At 35.2% G+C, this 19517-nt stretch overlaps 1 protein-coding gene across 2 annotated transcripts in view; it reads right to left on the reverse strand.

Moving 5' to 3' along the window:
- The window catches only part of GRID2 (glutamate ionotropic receptor delta type subunit 2), a 1614208-nt gene that overhangs the window by 737671 nt on the left and 857020 nt on the right, over positions 1–19517 (reverse strand). For both annotated transcript variants that reach the window (XM_068975313.1, XM_068975312.1), the window contains one exon: positions 1918–2123. In XM_068975313.1, coding sequence (XP_068831414.1) covers positions 1918–2123 — 206 coding nt within the window. The remainder of the gene's footprint in view (positions 1–1917; positions 2124–19517) is intronic.

Genomic DNA, 19517 nt, shown 5'->3' on the forward strand with positions numbered 1-19517 from the left:
GGAACTCGAGAGAGCAGAATCAAGGTGCAAAGTGTTTGAGAACAGCTAGTGGAGAAGCAGGGACCACTACATAGATCAGAGAAGAGTATAAAGGCTTGAGACTTTAAACCCAGCCCATAGTTTAGAGATTATGGATATACAGAGACTATACATAAAATCAGTAGTTGTGAAGGACAAAATGAGTGGGAAAAATGGTGTTTGGGTAGAGGAAGGGAGATACATCTCTCAGGAAAATCACAAACATAGATTTATGTATTTGAGAAAAAAGATGGAAGCAGCAGATTATTACAAGTGTCAAAGTTCAGAGTTAAGAACAGGGGGCCAAAGCACCTGCTAAGTGTCAGGCAGGTGCTACATACTACTAGATACATATGTACACCTAGAAAATATGATCTAGAAGTTACCATTTCTTAAGCATCTGCTAGGTGCCAGCTGTCCAATCACTCCTTTAAGGCTTATTATATCTCATTAATCTATATTACAAATTTAATAAGTTGAAATCAATGATATTCCTATTTTACTGATGACAAAATGGAAGCTCAAAACTATTAAGTAATTTGCAGGTATCACACGACCAGAACGTGACTGACGTGGTCTTGCACCTGTGTACTGACTACAATTTCTCTTTTGTGAATTAGTACTCATGCCACTGAGTCTGGTTCAAACCTGCCCTCTTAATGAAGCTTTCTCTGATCTTCCCAACCAAAAGTGACCATAGATACTTCAACCTTATTTATTATAATTTTAAGACTCCAATTTATATTATATGCCCTTATATATTTGCCTTCAGCCTTCTAGCAGATTTTGTGTTTCTTGAAGGAAAGAACAAACTCTTGTAAAATTGGAAATACTCATTCTATTGGGGAAACATTTAGTGGTTCAATGAGACTCTCTGAGTTACATGCTAGACCTAGAAAGGTCAAAGTTCTATATTTGATCTTAAACTGAATAACAAAGTTTTCTATTAAAATAAAAAATGTATTATAGATATTTTCCAAGTTTTATTCTTCTCAGTGATTTATATTCTGCTTCAAGTTCTCTGATACCAATTATATTATAGAGTGTCAAATAACTTCTAACACATTCTTAATTTGGAGGCTTTACATCAGTACTTTGGGAGCTAAAGAAAACACATTGGAGAAGTGAAGAAAACTGTATTAGTGAAATAAAGTCGCCCCAAATTTTAAAACTAATAATAAAATCCATGTGAAAGTATATAACATCATGACTAATTTCAGCACTATATATAGTTAAAAATGTGATCCCCAAAATTACTTGACAATAACCTTTTTTAAGGGAATAGCAAAGATTTTAGAATATAGAGATCAAATAGTCTCAACAGTATTTTTACAAAGTTTCAGAGCTTCTAGCCAAAGATACAGATACAATTAAAATTTTGATGATCCAGAACCATACAATGCACAATGGTCATCACCTTGCACAGTTCCAGACAGTTTCAATTATTTGTCTTGCTACAGAGTTCTGAATATAGAGGAAAACAACGTGCTGTATGTTTTCATAGTAGGAATCATGTTTAGGCAAGAATAGCTTTAACTCAAGTAAATCTTTTCTCAGAAGTAAAATTTTAACTTGCATAAAAAATTTAAGTATCAATATTAAACAATTTGTGAAATCCATTCAGGTAAGCAGCACGTTTAAATACCCATAAGAATTCTTAAAGTCATCCTGGATAGGTGCCTAAATACATATAAATACAAAGCATTCTTAGCAATTAACTGGACAGTACGGGGTAAATGTGATGAACAAGGAATTCACTGTGCTATCTCAATTAGTGCTAATGAGAGTTGTGTAGTTAATTCCCTAACACTGCTCTTAATTTTCATCTCCTCTGTGGAATCTATTCTGAAACATTTAATTTTTACACGCTATTCCCAGTCCATGACAATTTTTGCTTACCTCAGTTATGAAGGATTTGGCTGTGGCAGGATTCATAACAAGGATCGCTCGCCTAAGAGTGTCTCGATAGCGATTCAATTCCTCTATTCTCATGGTGTCAAAGAGCGTGGTGATCATCTTATTGATGTTGTTTTCCACCTTCTGAAGTGCAACATCCATCCCCTGCTGAGACACTTTGTCCAGAAACTCTTGGATTCCACGGATATCTAGGAACATCAAAAGCCCATCAATGTGTGAATTAAAGCATGGAAGGGAGATAAAAGCTATTTCACTTATATCAACATAGTTTATTGTTCAATATTGTAGACTGTTTAAACTACTAATGGAGTAGCTGATGGAACTCTCAGATACGGTTAAGGTTGAGTAGAATTTAATGAGTTTAGATGAAAAATGTATTGTTATTTTAAAAATTAATTTCACTCCACTGAGCTTTCTAAATTATCTCACCTCTGGAAAATGTTACAACATACAGGGAGGTGGTTGGGGAAGATCCTTACTTCCCTAAAGCAAATGTGAGATAAGAAATTACATTCTTTATGTTTCCTCCATATTAAAAGAGTGATACTAACCTCAGGCAAAACATGAATATTATTAATGGCTGATGGATCTGAATCAAGATTACTACTGTTTCTTAAAATGGGCAATGGTATCAGTAAATTTGACATTTTCAATCTTAATTCAAAGAGGGTTTTGAGAGGTTATCTTCAAAGGATCTCAGGTCACAAATAGAACAGCTAAACTTTTGCTTGTTTTATGAATACTACTACCTCCTTGGGCTTCCCTGGTGGCTCAGACAGTAAAGAATCTGCCTGCAATGCAGGAGACCGAGGTTTGAGTTGGGAAGTTCCCCTGGAGAAGGAAATGGCAACCTACTCCAATATTCTTGCCTGCAGAATCCCATGGACAAAGGAGCCTGGCAGGCTACTGTCCATAGGGTCACAGAGTCAGACAAGACTGAGCGACTTTCACTTTATACTTCACTATCTACCTTGCTCAAATCCTGCCAACTTGGTAGAGGTTCTTCCCTTTACCCCCAGGAGTACATGGAATATACTTTGTGTGTAAAACATGAATTTTTAACAAAATACTCACACACTCATCCCCAAATAAGAGAATTTCTGAAAGATGATCAAATAAAGCATTGTGTTCATTTTACACCTAGATAAGGATGGTAAAATACAATCTAAATAAAATATTTATAAATTTGCATTTTAATGTATGTTTAAGTACCAACAGGTGCCTGAAATGTCACAAATATTTTTCCTAGTACCACACTGACTATTTATAGAAGGGATCTATACATTGATAAATATGATTGGAAGATGTACCTGGCACAATATAATCTTAATATAGTACATTTGCTTTGACTATAAAATACTGTACATTTTTCTGTATATGCCCATGACATAAAATGTGAAAAGTGAAACAAGTGAAAGATAAGAAGTGAATGGTATTGTAGGTTGCTTATTATTAATGGACTGTATCTCAAAACTCCTTACTGTGCATGCATGTAAAATTTATCTCTCAAGAGCAATAATAAGGTCATATGTAGAGTACCTCATGAGAAACGCTAGGCTGGAAGAAGCACAAGCTGGAATCAAGATTGTCGGAAGAAATATCAATAACCTCAGATATGCAGATGACACCACCCTTATGGCAGAAAGTAAAGAGGAACTACAAAGCCTCTTGATGAAAGTGAAAGAGGAGAGTGAAAAAGTTGGCTTAAAGCTCAACATTCAGAAAACAAAGATCATGGCATCCGGTCCCATCACTTCATGGGAAATTGATGGGGAAACACTGGAAACAGTGTCAGACTTTATTTTGGGGGGGCTCCAAAATCACTGCAGATGGTGACTGCAGCCATGAAATTAAAAGATGATTACTTCTTGGAAGAAAAGTTATGACCAATCTAGATAGCATATTAAAAAGTAGAGACATTACTTTGCCAACAAAGGTCCGTCTAGTCAAGGCTATGGTTTTTCCAGTGGTCATGTATGGATGTGAGAGTTGGACTGTGAAGAAAGCTGAGTGCCGAAGAATTGATGCTTTGAACTGTGGTGTTGGAGAATACTCTTGAGAGTCCCTTGGACTGCAAGGAGATCCAACCAGTCCATTCTGAAGGAGATCAGCCCTGGGATTTCTTTGGAAGGAATGATGCTAAAGCTGAAACTCCAGTACTTTGGCCACCTCATGCAAAGAGTTGACTCATTGGAAAAGACTCTGATGCTGGGAGGGCTTGAGGGCAGGAGGAGAAGGGGACGACAGAGAATGAGATGGCTGGATGGCATCACTGACTTGATGGACGTGAGTCTGAGTGAACTCCCGGAGTTGGTGATGGACAGAGAGGCCTGGCATGCTGCGTTTCATGGGGTCGCAAAGAGTTGGACACGACTGAGCGACTGAACTGAACTGAAGGTCATATGTTTTTCAATACATTAGCAATTGAAAGCAATAAGCCAAAAGAATAAGAAAACAAAGTCACAGATTTGGAAACTAACATTTGTTCATAATGAAAATTTATATTTGCAGGTTAAAAACTAAAAATAATTTTAAAATCTGCTTTCTTCTTATGATTAGCTTTATTTTAAAACAATTACTATGAATATTATATGTCCAGTATCTGATGACTCTCAAACTCTTCAGAATAGGTAACTTGTAAATTCTACCTTAGATTCCTTATTCCTAATTAAATTATAAACCCAGGATGTCAGCATTGCAGTAGCTTAAAAGAATAAAGCCTCATCTAGAGCAGAACAAGAGATAAAAGAGTTTGAATAATAATGGTATTATGTATTCATTAAATATCCAGGTCAGAAAGTTCCTAAGGATGTAAGGATTTCAAGCATGGATTAAGCAAAGGGTTAGATCTGATAAAATTTAGCAGATACAGGTAGACACATAACAGGACATGTTCACACTCGAGCAGGCCTCCTCAAAGTCTGCTGTGTATCAGAATCACTTGAAAATCTTATTAAAAATGCAGAAGCCTGGGCCCCAACTCAGAACCAATATGCCTTTAACATATGTGTCAGAGCAGATCCTTGATTTTGAATTGTAAGTTATTATTTCTTCAGTTTGAATCACTTAACTATGCACATAAATATGACAGACAAAACCAAAAATGCATTGGAATAGAGCTGTTCAGAAAACACCAAGCTTCAGATCACTTATACTCTTAGTTTTGAGAAAAAGAAAATTGTTTCAAAAAAAAATTATTGAATATAGTCACCAGTCCTGTGTGTTCAGAATTCAACAGTGAATACCCTTCCCTGTACTGAGACAGGCAACAGACAAGTAAACCAACTGGCACATACAACTCACACCAAGTGCTGTGAAGGAAACAAGTGCTGGTAGAGACTGACGGGGGGAAGGAGGCTCTGTTTTAGTTAGAATACTCAAGGAAGTTTCCTTTGGAAACGAGGCGGTTAAACTGTGATCTAAAGGACGAGAGGACACTGCTCAAGCAAGGAGGCAAGATGAGAGGACAACAGCCTGGGAAGATGCCCCGAGGCAGTGAAGAGCTTGTGTCTAAAGTACCTAAAGGATTCCTGCACAGCTGCAGCCCAGTGAGCAAGGAGGAGGGGAGAGTTAGGTGAAGCTGTGTGGAGAAAGAAGGTCAGATGAGGTGGATCCTGGTGAGACCCAGAAAGAGGTTTTGACTTTATCTTAAATGCAGCTTTAATCTCTTGAAAAGTTTTAAGTAGAGGATCTAAATAGATGATGAGCTATGTGTGTAGAATGAAAAGCAGTCTGACTTCGCATGATTCCAATTCAGCTTGTAAATGACTTTTCCTTCATTTAAAACAGTATGACTTTTTTACCTTTTATGTTTGACCAGAAATTAAGTAATGTAATATGTGTATTGTTATTTGGCCAGAAAAGGGATATGATAAAAGATTTCTATTATTTTTCTGTGTTCTTAGTCTGTAAGTCTAGTTATCACTGCCTAGATAAGTGATGATAAAATTTTCAGAAAAAATTCTGATCTATAAATGAATAAATATTTGTCTCATAAATGTCTTGAAAGATTAATTAGTGAGGGTGGTGATATGTGTATCTGCATGGGAAATTCAGTGTAAAGTCTAAAATATGGTGCGCAATGTGTTAGTCACTCAGTCTTGTTCAACTCTTTGCAACCCCCAAAAGCTCTTCTGTTCATGGAATTCTCCAGGCAAATAAACTGCACGGGTAGTCATCCCATTCTCCAGGGGATCTTCCTGACCCAGGAATCAAACCCAGGTATCCCACACTGCAGGCAGATCCTTTACCACTGAACCATCAGGGAAGCCTAAAACATGGTAGGTGCTATTACTATTAATAATAGTTCCCAATTGCTTGATAAGGGATCACCCACCAACAGGATAGAATTGCCTAAAATTTAGATGGCTAGCCACCCAAAATGGCAAGTGTAATGTTTTAGACTCTTGGAATGTAGAATTTAAATAATAACAGTTTAGGTTAATTGAAAGTAACACCAAACACTCATGATATATAGCAACTGTAAGTTTGATGTGAGAAGAATCTGAATCACACTATTAAATGCAGTGTGGAAAAGTCATTGAAAAAGAGAGAGTGCCTTTGGCTTTGTCAATTGGTGAATACGATCAACCATCATTATTATTCAACTATACCATCTGTATTACTGTTAGTTGGCAAAAAATGAGTAAAGTGCTTCAGTTTACAGAAATTAAAAAAGATAAACGGTGATATCTCACCTCATAAAGCTTTCAGGCCTGTAGGTGTTACTAGATATTATTCATTGACAACAAAATTTAAATAGTAGTTCAGTTGTTCCTTGTGATTATTCATTCTACTGATCAGATAATTATATAACAGCAAGTGGTAGAGGCTCATGAAGGAAGGTACTAAACATAATACTAGGACAAAAAAAGACTTTTTTCTTGGACCCTATAAAGGAAAGTTCCATACTATTCATGGGATTCTCATAGGAAGAATACTGGAGTGGGTTGTCATCCTTCTTCAGTAGACCAGAGAAGACTTGAGAGTCCCTTGGACTGCAAAGAGATCAAACGAGTCAATCCTAAAGGAAATCAATGCTGAATATTCATTGGAAGGACTGATGCTGAAGCTGAAGCTTCAATACTTTGGCTACCTGATGCCAAGAACTGACTCACTGGAAGACCTCTGATGCTAGGGAAGATTGAATGCAAATGTTCGAGAAGGGGGCAGCAGAGGATGAGATGGTTAGATAACATCACTGACTCAATGGACATGAATTTGAGCAAACTCTGGGAGACAGTGGAGGACAGGGAGGCCTGGTGTGCTATAGTCCACTGGGTCGCAAAGAGCTGGTCACCACTGAGTGACTGAACAACAGTGAAGATAAAGGAGGTAGAATATGACCTCCCAAAGATACTCAGGTCCCAATCCCTGGAATCTATGAATAAGTTAGGTTATATAACAGAGGAATTAATGCTTTAGATGATATTGAGGTTTGTCAACCACCTGACCTTACGATAGAGAGTCATCTCCTATTACTTCAGTGGGACTAGTATAATTCTAAGGACTTAGAATTAAAGGAAGGAGGCAGAAAAGGAAAGTCAGACATAGATCTGACTACTGAAGAATGAGCTGAGACTTCTGGAAAGCTTCAGAGATGAATGTTGCTGGCTTTGATGATGAAGAAAGGGGATCTTGAAAGAAGAAATGTGGATGGTCCCTAAAAAAGGCAAGAAAAGGGGTTCTCCCCCAAGAACCTTTATTTATTTATTTTTTTAATTTTAAAATCTTTAATTCTTACATGTGTTCCCAAACATGAACCCCCCTCCCACCTCCCTCCCCATAACATCTCTGTGGGTCATCCCCATGCACCAGCCCCAAGCATGCTGTATCCAAGAACCTTTAGAAAGAAACATAGCCTTCCTTACATCTTGATTTTAAAAATATGAGTTCTCCATGGTCTTTGGCCTAATTAATTAGCTCACAGATAGTCACAGGATTCAAACAAGAAGTGAAATTTGATATGAGTAATGAAAAATAGATGTTCCTTCTTTTGTATCACAAGCTATAATGAGGCAGTTTTGGAACTGCAAGAGCCAGCATGTCTAGTGTGAAATGAAGAACGTAGCCAATGAATGAAAGATGGTAATGATAACCCTGTATGCGAGACAGCAAAAAAGACACAGATGTTTAGAATGGACTTTTGGACTCTGTGGGAGAGGGAGAGGATGGGATGATTTGGGAGAATGGCATTGAAACATGCATACTATCATGTAAGAAATGAATCGCCAGTCTATGTTCGATATAGGATACAGGATGCTTGGGGCTGGTGCACGGGGATGATTCAGAGAGATGATATAGGGTGGGAGGTGGGAGAGGGGTTCAGGATTGGGATCTCATGTGCACCCGTGGCGGATTCTTGTCAATGTGTGACAAAACCAATACAGTATTGTAAAGCAAAATAAAGTAAAAATAAAAATTAAAAAAAAAAAGAAAGTGAAAGAGGCAAGCCAGCTATTTCTTAGACTTCCCAACTGTATAAGTCAATTGAAAAAATATTCTTTTTTTTTTTCACTTTTTTCTTATATAGTTTGAAATGAGCTTCAGTCACTTGCAAGAGAAAGGGTACTGACTATACACAATCTTCTGATAAATATCTGGTAGTTTTGTAATGAAGGTGAAGGTATAGTTCCTGTTTTTGAGGTATATCCAGTTTAGTGGAGGGAATAACAATTTAGACAAGTAATTGTTTTAATCTGATGAATGCCAATTAGAGACATGTAAAAAACAAAGGAATAGAAGCTTAGGAAAAGTTAACAGCTAACCAGACCTTATTGGTACAAAAAATAAAATTATAACACTTAATTATTGAGTTACTCTAATAAAAGGAAATAAAGCATGTGAAATATTAAAGCAGGGATTCCCAGGTGGTGCTAGTGGTGAAGAACATGCCTGCCAATGCAAGTGAGATAAGAGACGCAGGTTCCATCCCTGGGTTGGGAAGAGCCTCTGGAGAAGGGCATGTCAACACGCTCCAGTATTTTTGCTTGGAGAATCCCTTGGACAGAGGAGCCTGGCGAGCTACAGTCCATAGGGTTGCAAAGAGTCAGATACAATGGAAGCCACTTGGCACACATGCAATATTAAAGCAGTCTGTAAACTGCAAATTTCTATGCAATATACATTTTCATTATCAAGATTATATTAACCCAGTCAAAATCCCCCTTGTTCATGATTTTCTTCTGCTTTCCTTTTCTATAGAAAAATGGAAAATAAACAAAAAGCATAATAAGGACTAAAAGTTGATTTAGGTAATACCTTTAGAACTTGATAGTCTAGCAATTTCTGTGATAACTGTTGCCTAGTTAGACCAACTTACCACAATAACTCTCTAGGAGGTAGTGACTGATTGAAGCACATTGATTTGTTTTATTAAATTGTGCAGAATGATAGCTTTATTATGATAATTAGTGTAAGATTAAACTTAATTTCTCTCTAAACATGGCTTTTAATTAAGTAGATTAGGGTAGAAAAATCCCAGGGGATAACAGAATCTAATGTACAAATACATTTCTAAACTGACTCACAAACCAGATATATATCTTACTGTTAATCCTAAACCAGTAGTCAGCATCCAAAGAAATCTCTTTTGGAATCTAGTCTCTGCTTAGTATGTGCCAAGCACTGTGAGAGGTACCTGGGAGGGAATGATGAGTAAGACAATCCCTGCCCTCTACAGGTTTGCTCTTTACATAGCTGATGATAACATAGACCCTTTCACAGACAGAAAAATCATACAATACTATTCATTTTCCAAACTGTAGTTGCAACTTAAATTTAGTGATATTCTCTGGAACATATCAAACAGTAATTCTTAGCCTTATCATTGAATTCAAATAATTCTTTTAAAATACTAAATTTGGTAGAAAAAAAAGATTTTTCACTGAGGCTTTGTATGTCTGATTTTTCTTTTCCTCTACTCATCTTTCTCCCTTATTTGAGCAGATTAGGTGCATTTAATCATTTTTAATCATTTAATGGACTGAAGACTTCACTGGGCAGGAGACTTCAGACTCCATTCAGCCAAGCTTGGTGTTTCTGAAATTATGACAGAATGCTAAGCTTTAAAATTAATATTTAGATTCTTATAAGGTTTTTTTTTTACGATGAAAAGAAATACATCATACTACTGGACACGTGAAATACATCATTAAGCTGAATGGAATTTCCCAAAGAATAAACAGCACAGCATAATCTGTAACTTCTTGTTTCTTCAGGGGGGGAAAAAGGCTTTTTATCATCCCTTACTTCAAAATAATTTGAATCATTAATTGAGTATTTCCTGTCACTTGTACTGTATTTAGAAAATAAAGATAATAGTGTACTTTATGAGATTATAAGGTGACATAGTTAGGCAATAGTGACCCATTGAGATTTTCAGTTTGATAAGAACTTGTCAGTTTGATAAGAACTGTTTGATAAGAAGATTTTAACATTAGATCATAATGTTTCAGCTTAAATGTCATTTTATGCTGAATCAATATTTTTAGGACATTTTACTGATGTACAAATGCAAAACAGTAGAATATGTTATTTTTACCTACCTGACATAATATATACAAATGCAAACAAAATAGTTCATTAAGATGCTTGAATTAATTATATGCTTACTGATGTACATTCAAGTAAATGAGAGAACTGAAAGCTGGAATGTAGCCAAATGAGTAATAAACTACTTTAAGACTGTCTAGAGAGAGCGTTAATAATATTATAGTCATCAGACATTTGAAAACACCCTCAGGTGTTTAATTATAAACATTTGCAATAAATTAAGAGGAATGTGTCCATTTTATGGGCCTTGATTAAACCTACATTCAAGACTGCATGGAATAAATACTGTGATTCCTAGGAATACAATCATGCTGATAGCACCCCAAAGTTCATTTCAAAGAGTTCTACTATATGACAATTTAACTTTTAAGGCAAGGATGATATACTGGAGGGTAGTACTTAAGTACCTCAGGTCATTCAATTACATACTGACCCTTAATTTGGGATCATTAAATAGCATTTGCAGAAGGCAAGAGTCTATAAATAATATATTCATTAATCCTTAAAGCTGAATTTATTTCTTTGTTTTCATGCATATGGATGTCAAAAAGTAAATATTTCTGCATATAAAGAGAAATATGTTTTCACTTACTATTTTTGAGGCTAAAATATTTTTTATCAAAACCTGTTATATACATTTTGGTCTCTGATTTTCAGAAATACTTAGTTTAACAAATTATAGTATACATTTACATACAGACAAAAGTCTTATTGTAAAATGAAAAAGACTCTCCTGAAACAGTAAGGAAAATGTCAGAAAAGCTAAAAACATAAAATAAATCTAAGTTGATCAAAACCAACAAAAACAAGCAAACTGAACCAAAGAAGAGTGTACTTTACAAGCAATTTTAAGTGGTGAATTATAAAGACAAATATTTATTAATTGTAAACATCTAAATTATAATTTGATAATATTAGATTTAAAAATTTAATCAAACTGAAATAATCTAATTCATATTTATTATTTTTTTCAAGCTGACAAGGGAAGCACATGTGTCCACATATGCCTACCCTTCACCTAGAGGGCCATCATGTAACTCAGATTGCTGACTGAGAGCCCGCATACCCCAGAACAAATTATTTGGTTCAAGAATAAGCACAGGACCCAAACACAGCTTGAGACTTTCTAGGAGGATAAATAGCCCTATGCATGATATTAATATATGGACAAAGAAGGGAAGAGGCCTTTTTTTAATGTAATAATCTCTAAGAATACAGTTGGAGTTACCAATGCCAACTGTCTGGCTTGAGAATGACACAAATGCATGAATCGAAATAGAGGTGAGGCTATAGTAAGAGTGCAAATATAACTACCTTCAGTTAGTTCATGTCTGTGTGTCATTACTTTTACAAGCCGCTTATATCCCTATCATCATATTACCCCTCCAAGCTCCATAATTAGACCCAGATAATAAATCTACAAATAGGTTCATTCTAATATTAAGTGTGGGACCAATATTTTTCAGGCAAAGGAAATTAAATAACCCAAATAGTTCTTTAGATGAAATGCACATCAACTTTGCTGCTCCTGTAAATCAGTTCTATTCAGCCTATCCATCCCTGAAATTCAACTTTTATTTCAATATCTTTAAAACAGAAACCTCTCATTAAAGCAATCTATATGGTTTTATTCTATTTTAAAGATCACTCACTTCTGTATACTGTCAGTTCCAAGACTCCTGGATTCTGGAATCTAGCTGTTGGCTCTGGTACATTCAACTAATTTCTTGCTTAGACCTCTCTGATAGTGAGCCTGCCTGGACTACTACCATTGCTTCTAATGAGTCTTCCTAGGTATTATATTACATCTTCTTGACCAAACGCTCTCTCAGAGATTCGGCTGAAAGCATAAATAGCATGATAAGCAAATTGAAAATGATGGAAGATTGGAAGGGGAGGGCAATATAATGAGTACTTACAATAAAGATTTAATATAAAAAATTTAAAAGGCAGAAGTTATGTGAAAACACAAGTGTTTTTTGTTTTGCTAAAAAGCAGTAAAGGTCTCACCTCTCTAAGGCAATAAGATAGCATGTGGCATATTGTGTAATCAGTGTGTATATATATATATATATATATATATATATATATAATCAGCCATATACAGAAATATTGAAAAAATAAAATAGATAAGGATAAAGGGATTTATTAGAAAGGTGGACTATCTAAGAAGCATACATATCAAGTTGAAAATAGTAAATTGTTCTTGGTACTTAGGCAGTAGAAGACTGAGTGGGTTCATGGGATGTAATCAATTCTTTATTTATTGATAAATGATTACAAGCAAAGGGATTACTTATTTTATATTATTCTAGAAATGAATCATTTTGTCCAGTATATTTTAAGTATTATAAAAAGAAAAGGTTTCTGCAATTTAGAAATGTCCAGTATCCATTTATAAGAGTCTCCTTGAAAATACAGTGAGTTCTCTCTTGCTTGGAGGATTCTGGCAGGGAAAAAATGCTACCAATCAAAGATGTTGAAGAAGATATCTACTAAAGTTTCTTGCTTCCAGATGCCTTATCTAGGAACAAAGCTGGCTGCATCAGAAACATCAGGAGAGCTGTTAACATTTAGTGCCTACCTTGCAAAAATTCTGATTCCAGGTGTCTATGATGGACCTGAGGTATTACAATGATTAAGAAGCTCTTCTGGTCACTCTGGTCTATTATCAAATCTCGGTTCCAGGTGTCCACTACACTCAATTCTAACCCTTTGTCTCTGACACCATAATCAATAAGTGATCACAATTTAATTCTGATACTTCATTTGAAATTATAAGTAAATCAATTTTTCCCTTTTTTTTTAAAGTTTTCAGATATGTAATAGGTTGTTCTGTCTTCTAATTTTTAATAAGATATAATTTACTTACAATAAATAAATAGAACTTACATGTATAGCTCAAAGATTTATTGTGTTGCACTCAAAACAAAAAATTGAATATCTCTGGTACCACAGAAGTTTATCATGTGTCCTGTTCCAGACGGTCCACTCCTGGCCCACTTTCTGACTGGATCACCAAGATTAGTTCTGTATGTTACCAGAATTCATATAAATGGAATACAATAGTATATACTTCTTTTCTTTCAGAATTATTTCACTGAAATTTTTATTGTTGAATATTTCAGTAGTTCATTTCTTCTTATTGTTGAATAGTATTCCATTGTAGGAACATTCCACAATTCCTTGAACCATTTTCAAAATTATGGACATTTAAGTTGTTTCCAGCTTTGGACTTTACGAATAATGCTAATATAAGGATTTGTATCTATGATTTCGCAAAGATATACATTCACATTTATCTTGGTAAATACCTGGAAGTGACCTGGGTAAGTCACGTGGTGGATGAATATTTAAATCTGTAACGAACTGCCGAATGGTTCCATAAGTGCCTACACATTTTTACATCCAACTCTCTGTGGAGGGTTTCAGTTTGCCACATTCTTGCCCATGTGTAGTAATGGCCTTCAGTCGGTCTAGTGGGTACTGATTAGTATCTTATTTTAATTGGTATTTACCTGTGGACTAAAAATGTTCAGCACTTCTTGTGCTTATTGGCCGTTTATATAGCTTCTTATATGAATTCTTTGAACAAACTTTGGGCACACTTTCGGTTGTTATATCTGTGTTGGTCTCATATTTTTGCTTCGTAGTTTTGTTTGTTTAATTCTCTGAGCCCTTTATATAGTCTATGTATTTGCATAAGTTTTTCAGGTATATGTATTGAAATTTACTCCCCAGTTTACAGTTTGCCTATTTATTTTCTTAATGGTGTCTAATATGAACAGAAAGTTTTAATTAAGATAAAGCTCACGTTGCTTGCTGTGCCCCAAGTATTAAAGTCCTCTCCCTCTAATTCAGGAGCTTAGTGTTTTCTGCCAGCATACCTATAATTGAGGCAGGCTAACTTATTTAGCTTGTAAGTAGGGTAAAATCTCAGAGCTTCTCCAGTGGCTCGGTAGTAAAGAATCCACCTGTAATGTAGGAGATGAAGGGTACAGTCCCTGAGTTGGGAGGATCCTCTGGAGAAGGGAATGGCATCCCACCCCAGTTTTCTTGCCTGGAGAATCCCATGAACTGAGGAGTCTTGCGGACTACAGTCTGTAGGATCGCAAAGAGTCAGACAGGACAGAAGCAACTGAGCACACACGCATGCATGCAGGGCGAAAATCTCAGACCTCTCACAGTTCTTGACTGTATCACATTACAGCCCCACCTGTAAGCAATCTGGGGACCATAGTTTTTCAACTGGAAGTATTATGCTCTCAAGCAAATCTGGCCTAAGGAGGAGAACAGTTATTATATAGACAAGCAGCTATTTCTGTTGAGAAGTCAGCCTACTTCGACTCAATGACTGTCCTGTTTCCAAATTTACAATGATAAACAAACCTCCTGAACTGATATACAGTATTTTTTCTTGAATGATATTAATATGCTGAAGGTCAGCAGGCTTAAAGTCAGTTATTGTATCTCTTTAATGAAAATGATTCTACACATTTTCATTGTAAATGCTTAAGAAATTTGTGTCAGAAATTAATCTTATTATTTCTATAGCATCGAAATAGTCCAGTTGTTGAAAGCAGGAAGAGACACTATGAGTGCTTGAATGCAGACCTTTGGGGCTTGGTTTCAAGTCACCTGACTTCTTACTACCTCAGCTTTTTTCATCTGTAATATCATTACCATCATCATCATCATCATCTACCTCATAGAGCTGCTGTGAGAATTAAATGAACATGTAAAGCATTTAGAACAGAGCCTGGATATCAATAAACATTCTCTATAAGATTATCCCCTTGTTATATTCTGGTGTGATAGTTCACTGCAATCTCTTCATACTCATTATACATGGTTAGGAGTACATGCTCTGGTCAGACTTTAAACTCAGTATTGATGCTTCTTAGGTATATTTCATAAACAACTTACCCATCAGTTGTTTCTGTTTTTGAATTTATAAAACTGTGATAATACTATAATCTACTTCATAGAGCTATTGAGAAAATTCAGTGATATAATGTAAAATATTTATTCTAGTGCCTGGCCAATAAAAATGCTCAGATACACTATTTTTAATATTTTTATTTCTATAAGATTTGTTCACACTGTCTATTGGAGTTGCTGTCTCTCAAACACTGTGAAAGGTAGGTAGGATTCTGAGAGGCAATAATCAAGATCAAAGTCTACCCATGAAGCCTTTTTTGATCATTGCTGCCTAAATTAAACACTTTCTTCACTGCAGACCACTAGTACTCAGTTTATATCATTTATGATACAACATACTATTTTCTCTATTAAGAGATTATTATAAATATTTTGTTTTTTAATTATAAGTTTCTTAAAGGTTAAGACTACATTCTATAAAATTTTTAATGTCATGTTTTGCATTTTCACTAAATAAGGGAACAATGACTATTTCTTAAATGACACATTTTTAAAAGTTTAACACTTCTTTTCAAGTCTTTAAAAAGAATGTCTTGAGTCAATTCATTCAAATAAAGTTTCACATTTTTTTTTCTCTTTCCATCCATTTTCTTTCTTTCTTTTTTTTTTTTAAGTTGCTCAGTCGTGTCCGACTCTTTGTGACCCCATCAACTATACAGTCCATGGAATTCTCCAGGCCAGAATACTGGAGTGGGTAGCCTTTTTCTTCTCCAGGGGATCTTCCCAACTCAGGTATCAAACCCAGGACTCCTGCATTGCAAGCAGATTCTTTACCAGCTGATACACAAGGGAAGCCCAAGAACACTGGAGCGGTAGCCTATCCCTTCTACAGGGGATCTTCCCAACCCAGGAATCAAACCGGGTCATCATCCGTTTATTTGTCAAAGATATGAATTTTCTCTGGTAAGGAATTTATAGTGTACTTTTACACTGGGCTCATATTCATAAGTTCAGTGCAGTTCATTCACTCAGTCATGTCTGTCCATCATCAATCTGGAGTTTACTCAAACTCATGTCCATTGGGTCAGTGATACCATACAACCATCTCATCCTCTGTTGGCCCCTTCTCCTCCCTCCTACAATCTTTCCCAGTATCAAGGTCTTTTCCAATGAGTCAGTTCTTTGCATCAGGTGGCCAAAGTATTGGAGTTTCAGCTTAAGCTTCAGTCTTTCCAATGAATATTCAGGATTGATTTCCTTTAGGATTGACTGGTTAGATCTCCTTGCAGTGCAAGGGACTCTCAAGAGTATTCTCCACACCACAGTACAAAAGTATCAATTCTTCAGCACTTAGCTTTCTTTATAGACCAAATCTCACACCCATACATGACTACTGGAAAAACCATAGCCTTGACTAGATGGACCTGTGTTGGCAAAGTAATGTCTCTGCTTTTTAATATGCTGTCTAGGTTGGCCATAACTTTCCTTCCAAGGAGTAAGTGTCTTTTAATTTCATGGCTACAGTCACCATCTGCAGTGATTTTGAAGCCCCCAAAAATAAAGTCTGTCACTGTTTCCAGTGTTTGCCCATCTATTTGCTATGAAGTGATGGGACCAGATGCCATGATCTTAGTTTTCTGAATGTGGAGCTTTAAGCCAACTTAAATCATAATTAAAGCTCATAATCATAATTAACTGCTTTTGAAGAAAAGTGTTCCTCTAATAAACTGGATAAGAAGCCTAACCTTTTTCTTTAAGTATATTTTTCTAAGCAAAATACATCTTCAATAACATTTGGCTTCAGCAGGTTGCCTGATTCCATCAATGGAATGGAAGGTTGCTTAATCCATTCCTTAATGAAAGTAACTCCTGATAACCAAGATAAAAGTCAAGTATAATTCTAATGTTTGAACTTAAAATGAGGACTATGATGAATGTATATGTAAATACATTAGCCCTCTTCAAGATACAAGATATTTGGATAGCTTGATGTTTATTTTGGATTCTAGCCCAGTTCTTTACTAGCAAGATTTATTGTAAGTATCAAAGAAAATTTTTCTTTCATTGAAGAAAAGTATTACTGGAAATGATTTTAAAAGTACAATCAGGGACAATTTTTTCATGAATTATTAAATTAAATAAGTTAAAATAAAGTTTATCATCAGAGTAAAGGAAAATGTTCTCGTTATTCCTAATACAAAACCTGCTTCTAACAGAGAATACAAATAGTATGATTATAAGCATCTTATTTATTCAAAGGAAAGCAAAAGAAAAGAGAATGGGGAAATTCAAATGTATGGAAAGGAGTGTGTGACCATGAATTTATTGTACATTTAAAAAATTACTTATCAGTAATCAAAATGTCTTCTTTTATAAGAATTTTCTAAGTGTAATCCATGTAAGACTTGGGAATAAGATAACAAGGAATTTTCTTTTCTCATGGATATTTGTAATCATACAGTAAAATTCTCATTTTAATTTGTAGAAACATCATCAAAAGTTATTTTCTGTTCTTTATTTTACAGACTACTTTGATAGGACTAACTAAGCAGTGTTTTCTCCTCTTAAATAAAGATTTGCAATTTAAAAATTCATTATTTCAAATTATGTTTGAGTAGAGGTCATGAGAATACCATTTGTGGTTATATATCCATAGATAATCTGACTAGAAAAAATTGACAAAGGGATACTCAGTATGTTGACAGTAGAGTTAGAGTTTACTATGTTCACTAAATAATTCTACTAGTGACTATCAGATTTGTGTTCCATCTTTACTTTTACTGATGAGGCAATTATTTTTATTTCCTTTTTGTTTACTTTATTCATTTTAGTCTCTTGGTCTTCGTTCTGTGACCCCTAAGTAATACGAATTAAACAACAAAATAAGGATTTCCGTCCTGGGGACAAAGGACTGTGCTTTTAGAGAGTGTCACAGACTTTTGGCTGAAGTCTACCCATCAAGTTTAATGGAACTCAGCTGCCCAAACCCCATGTGACCTTTGAATATTTAGGGCTAATGTAGCTGCCACTTGCATTCCCTCCCTAGGAGTCCACAGGAGCTCTTATTTGCTGCTTTCCAGCTTTCTGCCAACCTGTTTGTGCTTGGTTCTATTGATGTCACTTTCTGGCAACTCTTGTGTAATTGTTCTCTATGTTCAAAATGCTGAGCAGATTAGGGTAAGAAAACCCTCATTTTGAAATAGTTTTTTATTTGCAATGAAAATAAGTTGCTCTTTAGATCGTAAATCTTAACGTTTTAAAATAAAAATGTAAAAACCAGGCCCATCCACACTGAAAGGAATTTTTTTTTTCTGTCTCCTTCTTAAGGCAAATTTCTAAGGAAGCACATGCTTCGCAATATATATCCCTTATCAAATCTGTTTATTTCCTCTCATTTGAACCTATCAATCTCTACTGTCTTTCCTCTCTTCCTAATGACAAAAATAAGAAAGAAACTATATTGAAAATCTCTGGGATTAGTCAGATAGAAAACAGATAGATTTTAATTTGGGAAAAAAGTGTTTAAACAAAAATAACATTATTTCTTTATTTATTATTAAATGTGTGCTAAGCTACTTCAGTCATGAAGTAGCTACTTTTTGACGCTATGGATGGTAGCCTGCCAGGCTCCTCTGGGATTCTCCAGGCAAGAACACTGGAGTGGCTTGCCATGCCCTCCTCAAGGGGATTTCCTGACTCAGGGATCAAACCGCAGTCTCTTATGTCTCTTGCATTGGCAGGAAAGTTCTTTACACCTGGGAAGCCCTATTTTTGCTTACTTTTGTTAATGTAGCACAAGTAAAAATATTGAGACACAGTATCTTCTTAAGATATAGTAAAATAATACAAGTAAAATGCCTTGTGTTTTACCTTGGAAAGTTAAATAAATTAAGTATCTTTATACTAGTCAGTATTTTTGTGAGAGTTCACATTGGAGACAATATGCTAGGATAAATATAAGGCATTATAATTTCAATGACCCTCAAAGTGTTAAGTACTAAGTAGATTCTAAAGTCTATACAAGAGCATAAGAAAAATACTTCAGATTTTTTTAACTGAAAAATAGAAATATGTAATATTTTTAAGTGTTCTAGGATCTGTCGAAAATTATTCTTTTATTGTTATATTTAGGTATAAATGCTTTTGAA

Source organism: Capricornis sumatraensis, chromosome 7 (genome assembly GCF_032405125.1).
Source record: "Capricornis sumatraensis isolate serow.1 chromosome 7, serow.2, whole genome shotgun sequence".
Taxonomy (NCBI): Eukaryota; Metazoa; Chordata; class Mammalia; order Artiodactyla; family Bovidae; genus Capricornis; species Capricornis sumatraensis.